Source organism: Oncorhynchus nerka, unplaced genomic scaffold (assembly GCF_034236695.1).
Source record: "Oncorhynchus nerka isolate Pitt River unplaced genomic scaffold, Oner_Uvic_2.0 unplaced_scaffold_419___fragment_1, whole genome shotgun sequence".
NCBI lineage: Eukaryota > Metazoa > Chordata > Actinopteri > Salmoniformes > Salmonidae > Oncorhynchus > Oncorhynchus nerka.
The window spans coordinates 9,448-26,931 of record NW_027040424.1 but is presented as its reverse complement, the minus strand read 5'-3'; the positions used below and the strand labels follow the sequence as shown (position 1 = coordinate 26,931).

Genomic DNA, 17,484 nt, shown 5'->3' with positions numbered 1-17,484 from the left:
ACCAATATTTCCATGTTAAAATCACCGCGGGCCATACAAAATGCCTAAGATTCAAAGGGTGTACTGTCTTGTCTTGTAACTTCACAACTTCATATGAGTTTCTTCGTCGTGTTTTTCTCACAATTTTCTCTGATTCCAAAATTGTTGAAAGGGGCTCAAATATCCAGCTCCTGCGGCTTGCTCCGATTACATTCCAACCAAGTCACGCGGAAGGGTGTTTTAAAGTGTGATGCGGTACGCCAATCAAACGGTAAACTCTACTTTCAAGGTTCCTATTGGTGTGTCCTTAAATTGTGGGCGGAGACGCGACCTTATAAATAAACGTGAGTCTGTGACGCTGTAAGACATTAGACAGTGGGGAGAGTGGTCGGAACAAGTGGCTGGAAGTAGACATATACCTGCCTGGTGCTAACTCAACGGAGTCTATTTTCTAAGCAGGTAATAATACGGACGCCATTATCATCAACTGACTAGTTCGTTTAGTTTATTAACAAAACCATTTACATAGGTACTGTGGCCGCCCTACAGATAAATCACGACAATATAAAAATGAATTGAGTTGGCTACTTTTCACAAATTAACATTTGTCAGGAAAGCAACAAAAAAAAAACTGCATTTTGTTTTGTCGGAAAAAAAGTATTTAAAATGGATATGAACGTCTTTGAGACTAAGGTTGGGGAAGTGTAGCCTACTTTGTGTCCTTCATTCGGGGGATATGCACACCGTTTCTATTTAATTGAAGGTGAACTTGACTAAAATAATGTCGACACTACTCAGTCTTTTCTACAGGCAAAAAGAAAACCTTCCCGAACATGAGTAAGGACACCGAGGTCGATATGAAGGATGTTGAGTTGAATGAGTTGGACCAGGAGAAACTACCGATGACCGGCGACGGACCGGGGGCTGAGAAAAACGGAAACTTGAAGCAGAAGGTACCGGAGGAGGATGTTAAATTTACCGGGCTGTCGAAGGAAGAGCTCATGAAAGTCGCTGGCACACCCGGGTAAGTTAGGGGGTTGGTTGTTGTTATCTTATACTTAAAAAAAACCCGGTAACTATCTAAAAATTCAACTTAATGTTGCTAGAAATCAATTAACTTAATATACAATGTAGTTATGTATATTGAACAAAAATATAAATGGAACATACAACAATTTAAAAGATTATATTAAGTTACAGTTCATAAAAGAAAATCAAACAATTGAAGGAAATTCATTAGGCCCTAATCTATGGATTTCACATGACTGGGCAGGGGCAAAGCCTACACCCTCCCAAGGCCCACCCACTGGGGAGCCAGGTCTGACCACTTGGGAGCCAGGCCCGACCACTGGGGAGCCAGGCCCAGCCAATCAGAATGAGGTTTTCCCCACAAAAGGGCTTTAATACAGACCAAACCACAGCAACCCCCTCCCCTTTCACCACCTCAGACAATCCTGCAGGTGAAGAAGCTGGATGTGGAGGTCCTGGGTTGGCGTGGTTACATGTGATCTGCGGTTGTGAGGTCGGTTGGACGTACTGACCAATGATCTAAAACGACGTTGGAGAGGCGGCTTATGGTTGTGAAATGAACAGTCAATTCTCTGGCAACAGCTCTGGTGGACATTCCTGCAGTCAGCATGCCGATTGGACGCTCCCTCAAAACTTGAGACATCTGTGGCATTGTGTTGTGTGACAAAACTGCACATTTTAGTGGCCTTTTGTCTCCAGCACAAGGTGCAACTGTGTAATAATTAGGCTGTTTAATCAGCGTAATTGGCAAAGGAGAAATGCTCACTTAACAGGAATGTAAACAGATTTATGCACAACATTTGAGAGAAATAATCTTTTTGTTCCTATGGAAAATGTCTGGACTCGTATTTCAGCTCATGGAAAATGTCTGGACTCGTATTTCAGCTCATGGAAAATGTCTGGACTCGTATTTCAGCTCATGGAAAATGTCTGGACTCGTATTTCAGCTCATGGAAAATGTCTGGACTCGTATTTCAGCTCATGGAAAATAAGACCAACACTATGTTTATATTTTTTGTTCAGTATACAATTGAAACTTATTTGACCCTATTTCCTCCCCTCTCCTCCTCCTCTCTCTTCCCTCCAGGTGGGTGAGGACACGCTGGGTGCTCCTGGTCTTGTTTTGGTTGGGCTGGGTGGGGATGCTGGCTGGGGCCATAGTGATCATCGTCCAGGCCCCCAGGTGTAAACCCATACCTGAGATGAACTGGTGGAATCAGGGTCCTCTCTATCAGATCGCTGACCTGGACGCCTTCAACCACGACAAGGGAATCAAAGGTGAGGTATTCATACACACAGCATTATGGGTAATGTAGTAGATCATACTGGTGGAACCAGGGTCCTCTCTGCCAGATAAAACAGGACATCATACACACAGCATTATGGGTAATGTAGTAGATCATACTGGTGGAACCAGGGTCCTCTGTGCCAGATAAAACAGGACATCATACACACAGCATTATGGGTAATGTAGTAGATCATACTGGTGGAACCAGGGTCCTCTCTGCCAGATTAAACAGGACATCATACACACAGCATTATGGGTAATGTAGTAGATCATACTGGTGGAACCAGGGTCCTCTCTGCCAGTTAAAACAGGACATCATACACACAGCATTATGGGTAATGTAGTAGATCATACTGGTGGAACCAGGGTCCTCTCTGCCAGATAAAACAGGACATCATACACACAGCATTATGGGTAATGTAGTAGATCATACTGGTGGAACCAGGGTCCTCTCTGCCAGTTAAAACAGGACATCATACACACAGCATTATGGGTAATGTAGTAGATCATACTGGTGGAACCAGGGTCCTCTCTGCCAGATAAAACAGGACATCATACACACAGCATTATGGGTAATGTAGTAGATCATACTGGTGGAACCAGGGTCCTCTCTGCCAGATCTCTGACCTTGATGTCTTTAACCACCACATTAGAGTCAAATTAAAGGAAATGAACAGAGGCTGAGTGTCTTGCGACCGTCTCATGACTCCAGACTGCCCAGCGCCTGGTTTCCCAGAAGTATCTTAGGGTGCTGCCAGTTAAAACAGTTAGAACCTGCTTAGGGCATGTAGTAAATCTTTGAGCTCCTTTGCCAGAAACCATCGTTACTAAAGTTGATCATACTTGTGAAACGCTGGGTCCTTTCTGCCAGATAAAACAGGACATCATAACACAGCTGGGTAATTTAGTAGATCACCTCAGAAACGCTGGGTTTATCGCCAGACCTAAAACGCTGGGTATTTACATCAGAACACAGCTGGGTAATTTAGTAGATCCTCAGAAACAGGGCTGCCAGGTATTTATGTCTTTAACCACCCATCAGTCCACTGGTTGAACAGAGGTCAGTGTCTTGGACGTGTAGTTCATGACGTGTAGTTGATGGTAGTTCTTAATGTAGTTAATCGTGTAGTTGGAGCATGTAGTTGGCTGTGTAGTTGGATGGACTGTAGTTGGATGGATGTGTAGTTGGATGGATGTGTAGTTGGATGTGTAGTTGGATGTGTAGTTGGACGTGTAGTTGGACGTGTAGTTGGATGTGTAGTTGGACGTGTAGTTGGACGTGTAGTTGGATGGATGTGTAGTTGGACATGTAGTTGGACGTGTAGTTGGACGTGTAGTTGGATGGATGTGTAGTTGGATGGATGTGTAGTTGGACGTGTAGTTGGACGTGTAGTTGGACGTGTAGTTGGACGTGTAGTTGGATGGATGTGTAGTTGGATGGATGTGTAGTTGGATGGATGTGTAGTTGGACCTGTAGTTGGACCTGTAGTTGGACGTGTAGTTGGACGTGTAGTTGGACGTGTAGTTGGATGTGTTTTCTACTTTATTACACACGACATCTCTGTTAAACAAAGAATCCAGATGTTTATTTGTCTGTGGTGACCGCTGAGAACTTCACGATGAAGTTGACTACAAATGCGAAGTTGCCAGTGTCTTTGCAAGGAAAACAATATGTTTCAAGATGAAAACCCGAGACGACTGCATTTACATAAATCAGCCTAATGTCATGTCCATTCAATTGAGTTTTATTTAGCTATTATGGCTACCTACCGTCAATCCTTTTTGCCTTAATATATTTCCTGATGTGTATATATGTCCTGATGTGTATATATGTCCTGATGTGTGTATATATTTCCTGATGTGTATATATTTCTGATGTGTATATATTTCCTGATGTGTATATATGTAATGGTGTGCCAAATCTAGAGTTAGTGCGTTATTATAGTGTAAGCTGCCAATAGGTGACACTATCTCTCTAGGAGCTGATCCGTGGTCAGTATTGTGGAATAATTTACATTTTAAGGAAAAGATTTGAATGACGAAAGCTGACCTGAGAGCAGCCACTGCCTTTCGATCCTATCAGTATCGACACATTTTAAACATTTAAAAAAAAAAATTGAACCTTTATTTAACTAGACAAGTCGGTTAAAGAACAAATTCTTATTTTCAATGACGGCCTAGAAACAGTGGGTTAACTGGTCTAGGAACAGTGGGTTAATTGGTCTAGGAACAGTGGGTTAATTGGTCTAGGAACAGTGGGTTCACTGGTCTAGGAACAGTGGGTTAACTGGCCTAGGAACAGTGGGTTAACTGGTCTAGGAACAGTGGGTTAACTGGTCTAGGAACAGTGGGTTCACTGGTCTAGGAACAGTGGGTTAACTGGTCTAGGAACAGTGGGTTAACTGGTCTAGGAACAGTGGGTTAACTGGTCTAGGAACAGTGGGTTAACTGGTCTAGGAACAGTGGGTTAGCTGGTCTAGGAACAGTGGGTTAACTACCTTGTTCAGGGGGCAGAACGACAGATTTGTACCTTGTCAACTCGGGGATTCGAACTTGCAACCTTTCGGTTACTAGTCCAACGCTCTAACCACTAGGCTACCTGCCACCCCCATGCCTCAACAATGCTCTTATCGAATGGTGTCTTGGGAACCACATGTTACATCTTCTGGCCATTGTGGGGAAATATGCATTGTGGGAAAGATGCATTGTTTAAACACTGGGGAAGTTCCATCACAAGGTGGAAGACCGGGGCCTTGTGGTCTCTAGCCTTCTGACAGCTGTCTGACTCAGTTTGGTCTAAAACACTCCCTTCCCCTTTCTGATAGAACAGACAAGTAATATGCTCAACGGAAAGGAAGAGAAACCTGTTTCCCCATCCTAATGTTTTGGCTAACAGCAAACTGATTGTCGACTCAGACAATTCTTCTCTTTTCTCACTCACACTCACACACACACACACGAAGGTGACTGGTCTTTTTGTTCTGTTTTCCCATCACACCAACTGAAGGAGAGATGTTCAACCTACCACTTTTTAAAACTTTCCTCTTTTGTCATGTTTCTGCCCTCTCACCTATCCCACCACCCTCTCCCTTTCCCCCTTCTCTCTACTCCTTTACCTTTCTGTCATTCACCCTCTCCCTCCTGACAATCTCTATTTTCTCTCCCTTTCCCCCTTCTCTCTACTCCTTTACCTTTCTGTCATTCACCCTCTCCCTCCTGACAATCTCTATTTTCTCTCCCTTTCCCCCTTCTCTCTACTCCTTTACCTTTCTGTCATTCACCCTCTCCCTCCTGACAATCTCTATTTTCTCTCCCTTTCCCCCTTCTCTCTACTCCTTTACCTTTCTGTCATTCACCATCTCCCTCCTGACAATCTCTATTTTCTCTCCCTCCCTCTCTCTCTCCAGGTGTAGTTGAGGTACTGGACAGTCTGAACCAATTGAAGGTGAAGGGCCTGGTTCTGGGGCCTCTTCACACTGTCCAGCAGGACCAAGCAGACACCTTAGACCTGGTCTCTATGGACCCCGGGGTAGGAACTGACCAGGACCTGCTGGTTTTGCTGGACAAGGCCCATAAGAAGGGTAAGTGATCTGTTTGACCCATTGGGCTGACTGAAGACTTGATCTCGTTAATAGAGACGGCCGTCTGTCTCTGATCTGAGGCCGGACTCTGCTTGACCCGTTTCAGCTGACAGTAGAATCACAATGGGGCCTTGGGGTCTGAATAAAACGCTGGAAGTACTCTACACCTTGGTTGACCTTTTTAATGATCTCCTCCTGACCGAAGCCCTCTTATTTACCTCCTTCTGTCAGGTATCTCTGTGGTGTTGAATCTGACCCCTAACCCTGGAGCTGACCCCTGGTTCAGTCCTGACCACTTACCTAAAGTACTGGACAAACTCAGGGTGAGACTGTGTGTGTGTGTGTGTGTGTGTGTGTGTGTGAGAGAGAGAGAGATTCTGAATACCATTATCTCTTCTGTCCTCCAGTCTGTCTCTGTGTGTTTAAATGAATACTCTTCATTATCTCTAGTCTCTTTGTGTGTTTAAATGAATACTCTTCATTATCTCTAGTCTCTCTGTGTGTTTAAATGAATACCCTTCATTATCTCTAGTCTCTCTGTGTGTTTAAATGAATACTCTTCATTATCTCTAGTCTCTCTGTGTGTTTAAATGAATACCCTTCATTATCTCTAGTCTCTCTGTGTGTTTAAATGAATACTCTTCATTATCTCTAGTCTCTCTGTGTGTTTAAATGAATACTCTTCATTATCTCTAGTCTCTGTGTGTTTAAATGCATACTCTTCATTATCTCTAGTCTCTCTGTGTGTTTAAATGAATACTCTTCATTATCTCTAGTCTCTCTGTGTGTTTAAATGAAAAATATCTCTAGTCTCTCTGTGTGTTTAAATTAATACTCTTCATTATCTCTAGTCTCTCTTTGTGTTTAAATGAATACCCTTCATTATCTCTAGTCTCTCTGTGTGTTTAAATGAATACTCTTCATTATCTCTAGTCTCTCTGTGTGTTTAAATGAAAACCCTTCATTATCTCTTGTCTCTCTGCGTGTCTCTGGTCTGTTTATGTGTAGTAACCAACCTCTCCTGTCGTAGTAAAATGTGCAACTCTTCTGTGTTTGAAATGCGTGTGATATAATGAATACATTCTCCAGGATGCTGCTGAACACTGGCTGGAGATGGGCGTGGACGGGGTGCAGGTGTCCGGCCTCGCTGCTGCCAGCGCCTCTTCTGATTGGTCCAAGTTCCAGGATGTCGTCCAGGGCAACAGGACGGAGGTGGACGTGAAGAAGAGGTAACTATATTAAGTCACACAGCAGCTGGACAGAGACAGGCAGGCAGGCAGGACTTGATTCCGTCTGGGTCATAGCTTAGTCCAGACATGTTGTTTTGATTATTTCTGGGGTCAGGAGAGAGACGAGGGTTACTGATAGTCTGAAAGGCTGTAGTTGGATCACAGCTCAATAAAGTTTGGGGGAACAGAGAACCACATGCAGTGGCCTTGAGGCTATGTTCTTTCTGCCTCCTGGTGGTCAATTGGTGATACTGCAGTAGGCCAGTACTACAGAACCCTCTCTGGACATTCTAAACCCCTCGCTCTCTCTCCTCTCTCTCTCCCTCTCCCTCTCTCTCCCTCTCTCTCCCTCTCTCTCCCTCTCTCTCCCTCTCTCTCTCTCTCTCCCTCTCTCCCTCCTTCTCCCTCTCTCCCTCTCTCCCTTTTTCTCTCTCTTTTTCTCTCCCCCTCCCTCTCCCCCTCCCTCTCTCCCTGCTCCCTCTCTCCTCTCTCCCTGCTCTCCCTCTCTCCTTCTCTCCCTCTCTCCTTCTCCCTCTCTCCCTTTTTCTCTCTCTCTCCTTCTCTCCCTCTCTCCTTCTCCCTCTCTCCCTTTTTCTCTCTCCCCCTCCCCCTCTCTCCCTGCTCTCTCTCTCTCTCTAGAGCTCTAATAGGAGTCGTTGATGGTCAGGACTACTCTGCCGTCTCTCAACTTCTCAACTCTTCTGGTGTGGATCTGATACTGTCTGATGTCCTTAACAAGGCAAACTCCGGTAACTGAACATTTATAATACACTTCAAACAAGACAAACAAGTGAATGTTACCTTAAAATAATTAGGACAAAGGATAAGACAAAGTCCCTGTTGTTCAGGTTAAAATAAGGAAATATTAGTCTGTAATTTGAGATGTTCCCAACCTGTGTGTAACTTGCAGGTATCGAGAGAGCGAAGTCCATCCACGGCCTGGTGTCTACCCAGAAACAGAGCTCTTTAGCCTGGGGGCTAGGAGGTAAGAGAGAGAATGGTATTTAGCCCTGGGGGGCCAGGACGTAAGAGAGAGAATGGTATTTAGCCCTGGGGGGGGGGGGGGGCTAGGAGGTAAGAGAGAGAATGGTATTTAGAAGTATTAGTTTGAGCAAACCACAAAATACAACTTTAAAATAGATCTTTTGTTTTAACCCCCCCCAAAACAGGCAGTTTGGGGAACCATCTGGCTTCAGTGGTGGAGAAACCAGAACTGGTACGACTTTACCAACTCATGCTTTTCACACTGCCTGGAACACCTGTCTTCAACTACGGAGATGAGTTGGGGCTCGTGGACCAGGTGAGGAGCTATGATGGTAGACAGGAGAAACCTGCTGATTGGAGGAGAACCATTTGGACACACGGGTCTATTCATTTGTGCAAACCGTAGGGGGAAAGAAAAAAACCTGTTGGCAACGGAAAACGAGTGAAATTTACAAGTGTGTTGATTAACAATGTGGGGGGGAAAAACTATATCAAGCATCAGAGAGAACTGATACCTTTTTACCACCTCGGTAATATTTACAGAACACTTCCTGGTCTTCTCTCTCTCTCTCTCTCTCTCTCGTTCTCAGGGCTCCACCTCTCCTAAGATGCTGTGGGACACTGAGGAAGAGGTTGCTGAAGGAGCTGTGAAGAACGAGACAGCCGAGGTACTGACGTGGTTATACCTCCCTCTAGTGGTAGCAGTGTAGTACAGGTAACTGTTGGTTATACCTCCCTCTAGTGGTAGCAGTGTAGTACAGGTAACTGTTGGTTATACCTCCCTCTAGTGGTAGCAGTGTAGTACAGGTAACTGTTGGTTATACCTCCCTCTAGTGGTAGCAGTGTAGTACAGGTAACTGTTGCACTAGCAACCTGCACTAGCAACATTGACTAGCAACCTGCACTAGCAACATTGACTAGCAACCAGCACTAGCAACCTGCACTAGCAACATTGACTAGCAACCTGCACTAGCAACATTGACTAGCAACCAACATTGACTAGCAACCTGCACTAGCAACCAGAACTAGCAACCTGCACTAGCAACATTGACTAGCAACATTGACTAGCAACCTCCACTAGCAACCTGCACTAGCAACATTGACTAGCAACCTGCACTAGCAACATTGACTAGCAACCTGCACTAGCAACCAGCACTAGCAACATTGACCAACAACCTGCACTAACTACCTGCACTAGCAACATTGACTAGCAACCTGCACTAACTACCTGCACTAGCAACATTGACTAGCAACCTGCACTAACTACCTGCGCTAGCAACATTGACTAGCAACCTGTACTAGCAACATTGACTAGCAACCTATACTAGCAACCAGCACTAGCAACATTGACTAGCAACCTGCACTAACTACCTGCACTAGCAACATTGACTAGCAACCTGCACTAGCAACATTGACTAGCAACCTGCACTAACTACCTGCACTAGCAACATTGACTAGCAACCTTCACTAGCAACCAGCACTAGCAACCTGCACTAGCAACCTGCACTAACTACCTGCACTAACTACCTGCACTAGCAACATTGACCTCCAGCAACACTTCAACACTAGCAACCCACTAGCAACATTGACTAGCAACCAGCACTAGCAACCTGCACTAGCAACCTGCACTAACAACCTGCACTAACTACCTGCACTAGCAACATTGACTAGCAACCTGCACTAACAACCTGCACTAACTACCTGCACTAGCAACATTGACTAGCAACCTCACTAGCAACCTGCCTCTAACTAGCAACCTGCACTAGCAACATTGACCAACCTCACTAGCAACATTGCTAGCAACCTCACTAACTACCTGCACTAGCAACATTGACTCCCCCTCCTCTAGCGCAACCTGCACTAGCAACATTGACTAGCAACCTGCACTAACTACCTGCACTAGCAACATTGAGCTAGCAATTCTCTAGCAACCTGTGTGCACTAGCAACATTGACTAGCAACCTTCACTAGCAACTGACACGTGACCTACATTGACTGCAACCTGCACTAACAACCTGCACTAACTATGGTACTAGTACCTAGTATCCCCCTCCTAGCTCTCCCCCCCCTAATTCTCTCTGTGTGTAGTAAGGTATGGTATAGTAATGGTATAGTAAGGTATAGTAGTATGGTATAGTATAGTAAGGTATAGTAAGGTATAGTAAGGTATAGTATGGTATAGTAAGGTATAGTAAGGTATAGTATGGTATAGTATGGTATAGTATAGTAAGGTATAGTCTGGTATAGTAAGGTATGGTATAGTATAGTAAGGTATAGTAAGGTATAGTAGTATAGTAAGGTATAGTATGGTATAGTATAGTAAGGTATAGTATTGTATGGTATAGTATGGTATGGTATAGTATGGTATAGTAAGGTATGGTATGGTATAGTATGGTATAGTATGGTATAGTATGGTATAGTATGGTATAGTAAGGTATAGTATGGTATGGTATAGTAAGGTATAGTATGGTATAGTATGGTATAGTATAGTAAGGTATAGTATGGTATAGTAAGGTATAGTATAGTAAGGTATAGTATGGTATAGTAAGGTATAGTATAGTATAGTAAGGTACAGTATGGTATAGTAAGGTATAGTATGGTATAGTAAGGTATGGTATAGTAAGGTACAGTATGGTGTAGTATGGTATGGTATAGTATGGTATAGTATAGTATGGTATAGTATGGTATAGTAAGGTATAGTATAGTAAGGTACAGTATGGTATAGTATAGTATAGTAAGGTACAGTATGGTATAGTAAGGTATAGTATAGTATAGTAAGTTACAGTATGGTATAGTAAGGTATGGTACAGTATGGTATAGTAAGGTATAGTATAGTAAGGTACAGTATGGTACAGTATGGTATAGTATGGTATAGTAAGGTATGGTACAGTATGGTATAGTATAGTATGGTATAGTATGGAATAGTATGGTATGGTATAGTAAGGTATAGTATAGTATGGTATAGTAAGGTATGGTATAGAATGGTATAGTATAGTATGGTATAGTATGGTATGGTATAGTAAGGTATAGTATGGTATAGTATAGTATGGTACAGTATGGTATAGTATATAGTATGGTATGGTATGGTATAGTATGGTATAGTACAGTATGGTATAGTATGGTAGTATGGTATAGTATGGTATAGTATGGTATGGTATAGTATGGTATGGTACAGTATGGTATAGTATGGTATGGTATAGTATGGTATGGTACAGTATGGTATAGTAAGGTATGGTATAGTATGGTATAGTATCGTATGGTATAGTATAGTATGGTACAGTATGGTATAGTATGGTATGGTATAGTAAGGTATGGTATAGTATGGTATAGTAAGGTATGGTATAGTAAGGTATGGTATAGTATGGTATAGTATGGTATGGTATAGTATGGTATGGTATAGTATAGTAAGGTACAATATGGTATAGTAAGGTATAGTATAGTATGGTATGGTACAGTATGGTATGGTATAGTAAGGTGTAGTATGGTATAGTATGGTATAGTAAGGTATGGATTGGTATAGTATAGTAAGGTGTAGTATGGTATAGTATAGTATGGTATAGTATGGTATGGTACAGTATGGTATAGTATAGTAAGGTGTAGTATGGTATAGTATAGTATGGTATAGTATAGTAAGGTATGGTACAGTATGGTATGGTATAGTATAGTAAGGTGTAGTATGGTATAGTATAGTATGGTATATTATAGTAAGGTATGGTATGGTATAGTATAGTAAGGTATAGTATGGTATAGTATAGTAAGGTATGGTACAGTATGGTATAGTATAGTAAGGTGTAGTATGGTATAGTATAGTATAGTATGGTATAGTATAGTATGGTATGGTACAGTATGGTATGGTATAGTATAGTAAGGTATAGTATAGTAAGGTATGGTATGGTATAGTATAGTAAGGTATAGTATGGTATAGTATGGTATAGTATGGTATGGTACAGTATGGTATAGTATAGTAAGGTGTAGTATGGTATAGTATGGTATAGTATAGGTATGGTATAGTATGGTATAGTATAGTAAGGTGTAGTATGGTATAGTATAGTATGGTATGGTATAGTATAGTATAGTAAGGTATGGTACAGTATGGTATGGTATAGTATAGTAAGGTATAGTATGGTATAGTAAGGTACAATATGGTGTAGTATGGTATAGTCTGGTATGGTATAGTATGGTATAGTATAGTATAGTAAGGTGTAGTATGGTATAGTCTGGTATGGTATAGTATAGTATAGTATGGTATAGTATAGTCTGGTATGGTATAGTATGGTATATTATTGGTATGGTACAGTATGGTATGGTACAGTAAATTATGGTATAGTATAGTAAAGTATGGTGTAGTGTAGTATAGTGTAGTAAAGTATGGTGTAGTGTAGTATAGTGTAGTTTAGTGTGGTGTAGTATAGTGTAGTGTAGTAAAGTATGGTGTAGTGTAGTATAGTGTAGTATAGTGTGGTGTAGTATGGTGTAGTGTAGTAAAGTATAGTATAGTGTAGTAAAGTATGGTGTAGTGTAGTATAGTGTGGTGTAGTATAGTGTAGTGTAGTGTAGTAAAGTATGGTGTAGTGTAGTGTAGTGTAGTAAAGTATGGTGTAGTGTAGTATAGTGTAGTATAGTGTGGTGTAGTATAGTATAGTGTAGTGTAGTAAAGTATGGTGTAGTGTAGTGTAGTATAGTGTAGTGTAGTAAAGTATGGTGTAGTGTAGTATAGTGTAGTGTAGTGTAGTATAGTGTGGTATAGTATAGTGTGGTGTACACACCCCGCTGAGTGGAGTCATCCTCCTCATCACTAAACATTACATCATTATGTAATCTCTCCCCCCCTCTCCTCTTCCCTCCCCTCCCTCCCTCTCCTCCTCCTCTCCCCTCCCTCCCTCTCCTCCTCCTCTCCCCTCCCTCCCTCTCCTCCTCCTCTCCCCTCCCTCCCTCTCCTCCTCCTCTCCCCTCCCTCCCTCTCCTCCTCTCCCCTCCCTCTCCTCTTCCCTCCCCTCCCTCTCCTCCTCCCCTCCCTCCCTCTCCCCCTCCCCTCCCTCTCCTCCTCCCTCCCCTCCCTCTCCTCCTCCCTCCCCTCCTCTCCCTCCCTCCTCCTCTCCCCTCCCTCTCCCCCTCCCTCTCCCCCTCCCTCTCCCCCTCCCTCCCTCCCCCCTCCCTCCCTCTCCCTCTCCCTCTCCTCCCTCTCCTCCTCCTCTCCCCTCCCCCTCCTCCTCTCCTCCCCTCCCCCTCCTCTCCCCTCCCTCTCCTCCTCCCTCTCCCCTCCCTCCCTCTCCTCCTTCTCTCCCCTCCCTCTCCCTCTCCCCTCCCTCTCCCCTCCCTCTCCCCCTCCCTCTCCCCTCCCTCTCCCCTCCTCTCCCCTCCCTCTCTTCCTCCTCTCCCCTCCCTCCCTCTCTCCTCTCCCTCCCTCCCTCTCCTCCTCCTCTCCCCTCCCTCCCTCTCCTCCTCCCCTCTCCCTCCCTCTCCTCCCCCTCTCCCTCCCTCTCCTCCTCCTCTCCCCTCCCTCTCCTCCTCCTCCTCTCCCTCTCCTCCTCCTCTCCCCTCCCTCCCTCCTCCTCCTCTCCCTCCCTCCCTCTCCTCCTCCTCTCCCCTCCCTCCCTCTCCCCTCCCTCTCTCCTCCCTCCCTCCCCCCTCCCTCCTCCTCCTCTCTCCCTCTCCCCTCCTTCTCCTCTCCCCTCCCTCCTCCTCCTCCTCTCCCCTCCCTCCCTCTCCTCCTCCTCTCCCCTCCCTCCCTCTCCTCCTCCTCTCCCCTCCCTCCCTCCCTCCTCCTCCCCTCCCTCTCCTCTTCCCTCCCCTCCCTCTCCTCCTCCCCTCCCTCCCTCTCCTCCTCCCTCCCCTCCTCTCCCTCTACTCCTCCTCTCCCCTCCCTCTCCCCCTCCCTCTCCCCCTCCTCTCCCTCCCCCTCCCTCCCCCTCCCTCTCCCCCTCCCTCCCTCCCTCCCCTCCTCCTCCTCCCCTCCCCCTCCTCCCCTCTCCCCTCCCCCTCCTCTCCCCTCCCTCTCCTCCTCCCTCTCCCCTCCCTCTCCCCCTCCCTCTCCCCTCCCTCTCCCCTCCCTCTCCCTCCTCCCTCTCCCCTCCCTCTCTCCCCCTCCTCTCCCCTCCTCTCCTCCCTCCTCTCCCCTCCCTCCCTCTCCTCCTCTCCCTCCCTCCCTCTCTCCTCCTCTCCCTCCCTCCCTCTCCTCCTCCTCTCCCCTCCCTCCCTCTCCTCCTCCCCCTCCCTCCCTCTCCTCCTCCTCTCCCCTCCCTCTCCTCCTCCTCTCCCTCCCTCCTCCTCTCCTCTCCCCTCCCTCCTCCTCCCTCTCCCTCCTCCCTCTCCTCCTCCTCTCCCTCCCTCTCCTCCTCTCCCCTCCCTCCCTCTCCCCTCCTCTCTCCTCCCTCCCCTCTCCCTCCTCCTCCTCCTCCCCTCTCTCCCTCTCCTCCCTCCCTCTCCCTCCTCCCTCCTCTCCCCTCCCTCTCCTCCTCCTCTCCCCTCCCTCCCTCTCCTCCTCCTCTCCCCTCCCTCCCTCTCCTCCTCCTCTCCCCTCCTCTCCTCTTCCCTCCCCTCCCTCTCCTCCTCCCCTCCCCTCCCTCTCCCTCCTCCCTCCCCTCCTCTCCCTCTACTCCTCCTCTCCCCTCCCTCTCCCCCTCCCTCCCCTCCCTCCCTCTCCCTCCTCCTCCTCTCCTCTCCCTCCTCCTCCTCCTCTCCCCTCCCCTCCTCTCCTCCTCCCTCTCCCCTCCCCTCCCTCTCCTCCTCCTCTCCCCTCCCTCTCCCCTCCCTCTCCCCTCCCTCTCCCCTCCCTCTCCCCCTCCCTCTCCCCTCCCTCTCCACCTCCTCTCCCCTCCCTCTCTTCCTCCTCTCCCCTCCCTCCCTCTCTCCCCTCCCCTCCCTCCCTCTCCTCCTCCTCTCCCCTCCCTCTCCTCTCCCTCCTCTCCTCCTCCTCTCCACTCCTCCTCCTCCCCTCCCACTCCTCCTCCTCCCTCTCCTCCTCCCTCCTCCTCCTCCTCTCCCCTCCCTCCCTCTCCTCTCCCTCTCTCCTCCCTCTCCTCTCCTCCTCCTCCTCCCTCTCCCCTCTCTCCCTCCCTCTCCTCCTCTCCTCTCCCCTCCCTCCCTCCTCCTCCCTCCCCTCCCTCCCTCCTCCCTCCCTCCTCCTCTCTCTCCTCCTCTCCCTCTCCCCTCCTCCCTCCTCTCCCCTCCCTCTCCTCCCCTCTCCTCTCCCCTCCCTCTCCTCCTCCTCTCCCCTCCCTCTCCTCCTCCTCCTCCCTCCTCTCCCCTCCTCTCCTCTTCTCCTCTCTCCCCTCCCTCTTCTCCTCCTCTCCCCTCCCTCTTCTCCTCCTCTCCCCTCCCTCTCCTCCTCCTCTCCCCTCCAGGCCCAGAAGACTCATCGTCTGACATGTCGTTCGTGGTTTAAGACCCTCTCTGACCTGAGGGGTAAAGAACGTTCCCTCCTTCATGGGGACTACTTCCACCTCCACTCCTCCTCCGCGTCCCTTGCTTTCCTGCGTCTGTGGGACCAGAGCGAGCGATACCTGACGGCCGTTAACTGGGGCTCCGCCACCTTAACCATGGTCCTCAACCACACAGGTATTTATTTCACTTGAATCATATTGAGACCAGACTATATCCTCAAAATGAATAAACAGTGACGCAACAACATATGAGAAGTCAAAACATGATTAAAAAAAATCTACATTCCAACACTGACAGGATTTCTCCTCCTCTTCCCAGAGCTGAGCCTCCCGGAGCAGGCTAAAGTGAAGCTTAGTACTGACCCTGAGAACCTGGCTGCAGACAGCTCTGTCTCGCTGGATAAACTGCTGCTGGGACCCGGACAGGCTGTCCTATTGGCCTTCCCCTTCGCTTAGGAGGGGCTAGAACAGAGACCAGGACTAGAACAGAGACCAGGACTAGAACAGAGACCAGGACTAGAACAGAGACCAGGACTAGACCAGGACTAGAACAGAGACCAGGACTAGAACAGAGACCAGGACTAGAACAGAGACCAGGACTAGAACAGAGACCAGGACTAGAACAGAGACCAGGACTAGAACAGACAGAGACCAGGACTAGAACAGACAGAGACCAGGACTAGAACAGACAGAGACCAGGACTAGAACAGACAGAGACCAGGACTAGAACAGACAGAGACCAGGACTAGAACAGACAGAGACCAGGACTAGAACAGACAGAGACTAGAACAGACAGAGACTAGAACAGACAGAGACTAGAACAGACAGAGACTAGAACAGACAGAGACAGGACTAGAACAGACAGACCAGGACTAGAACAGACAGAGACCAGGACTAGAACAGACAGAGACCAGGACTAGAACAGACAGAGACCAGGACTAGAACAGACAGAGACTAGAACAGACAGAGACTAGAACAGACAGAGACTAGAACAGACAGAGACTAGAACAGACAGAGACTAGAACAGACAGAGACTAGAACAGACAGAGACTAGAACAGACAGAGACTAGAACAGACAGAGACTAGAACAGACAGAGACTAGAACAGACAGAGACTAGAACAGACAGAGACCAGGACTAGAACAGACAGAGACCAGGACTAGAACAGACAGAGACCAGGACTAGAACAGACAGAGACCAGGACTAGAACAGACAGAGACCAGGACTAGACCAGGAGAACAGACAGAGACTAGAACAGACAGAGACTAGAACAGACAGAGACTAGAACAGACAGAGACTAGAACAGAGACTAGAACAGAGACTAGAACAGAGACTAGAACAGAGACTAGAACAGAGACTAGAACAGAGACTAGAACAGAGACTAGAACAGAGACCAGAACAGAGACTAGAACAGAGACCAGGACTAGAACAAGAAACTACTAAACATAACAAAGGGAGAATGCAGAGAATGTTTTAGATCACAGAAAACAAGCAGAAGGAATATATTGTATAAACAGCAGTACTTAGACATATTAGTGCTTAAACATATTAAATGTTAGGCCAGAATGACTTTCCAACTGTTAAAACATTCCAGTTCAGATTTGATCAAATATTTTTTGGGGCAATTGTTTCAAAACGTTTTAAAGGAACTTTTTAGTTCCGTTTTTAAACATTTTGTTTTATGACTGTTGAACTGTTGAAGTAGGAAAATATCAGTTTGAATTTAAAAATGTTTTTTTTTTCTTCAATCTGTTTATTCCATTCAGTGGAATATAATTGTTATTCAAATTGCTAGTATTGGAGAAGATTGCTAGATATTGTTCTGACTAAAACTTGAAAGGAGTAAAATAAAAGTCCTGTGTAATATTGCCTGGTGACAATCAAGCATCGACCCTTGTCTCCTTCCTTCTTCTGATGTGTATGTGTTCTATCTCTGGATGCCTCAGAGCTGTGCATACGGTGTGTGTGTGTGTGTGTGTGTGTGTGTGTGATATTGGCCTAATGCCACATGCT

General features: G+C 46.4%; 1 protein-coding gene across 2 annotated transcripts; it reads left to right on the top strand.

The window, feature by feature from the left end:
• The first annotated feature begins 329 nt into the window (after nucleotides 1-329).
• Nucleotides 330-16,697, top strand: LOC115124635 (amino acid transporter heavy chain SLC3A2-like). Of its 2 annotated transcripts, none has more exons than XM_065016815.1 (12): nucleotides 330-438; nucleotides 778-1,003; nucleotides 2,096-2,286; nucleotides 5,704-5,877; nucleotides 6,109-6,200; nucleotides 6,967-7,106; nucleotides 7,746-7,855; nucleotides 8,017-8,091; nucleotides 8,276-8,406; nucleotides 8,681-8,758; nucleotides 15,434-15,647; nucleotides 15,792-16,697. In XM_065016815.1, the coding sequence occupies exons 2-12, from the start codon at nucleotides 813-815 to the stop codon at nucleotides 15,926-15,928; spliced, it is 1,533 nt and encodes a 510-aa protein (XP_064872887.1). In that variant the 5' UTR covers nucleotides 330-438; nucleotides 778-812; the 3' UTR covers nucleotides 15,929-16,697. The 2 variants fall into 2 exon arrangements, with proteins under 2 accessions (XP_064872887.1, XP_064872888.1); XM_065016816.1 differs by having other exon boundaries at nucleotides 335-438; nucleotides 790-1,003.
• The last annotated feature ends 787 nt before the right edge of the window (nucleotides 16,698-17,484 follow it).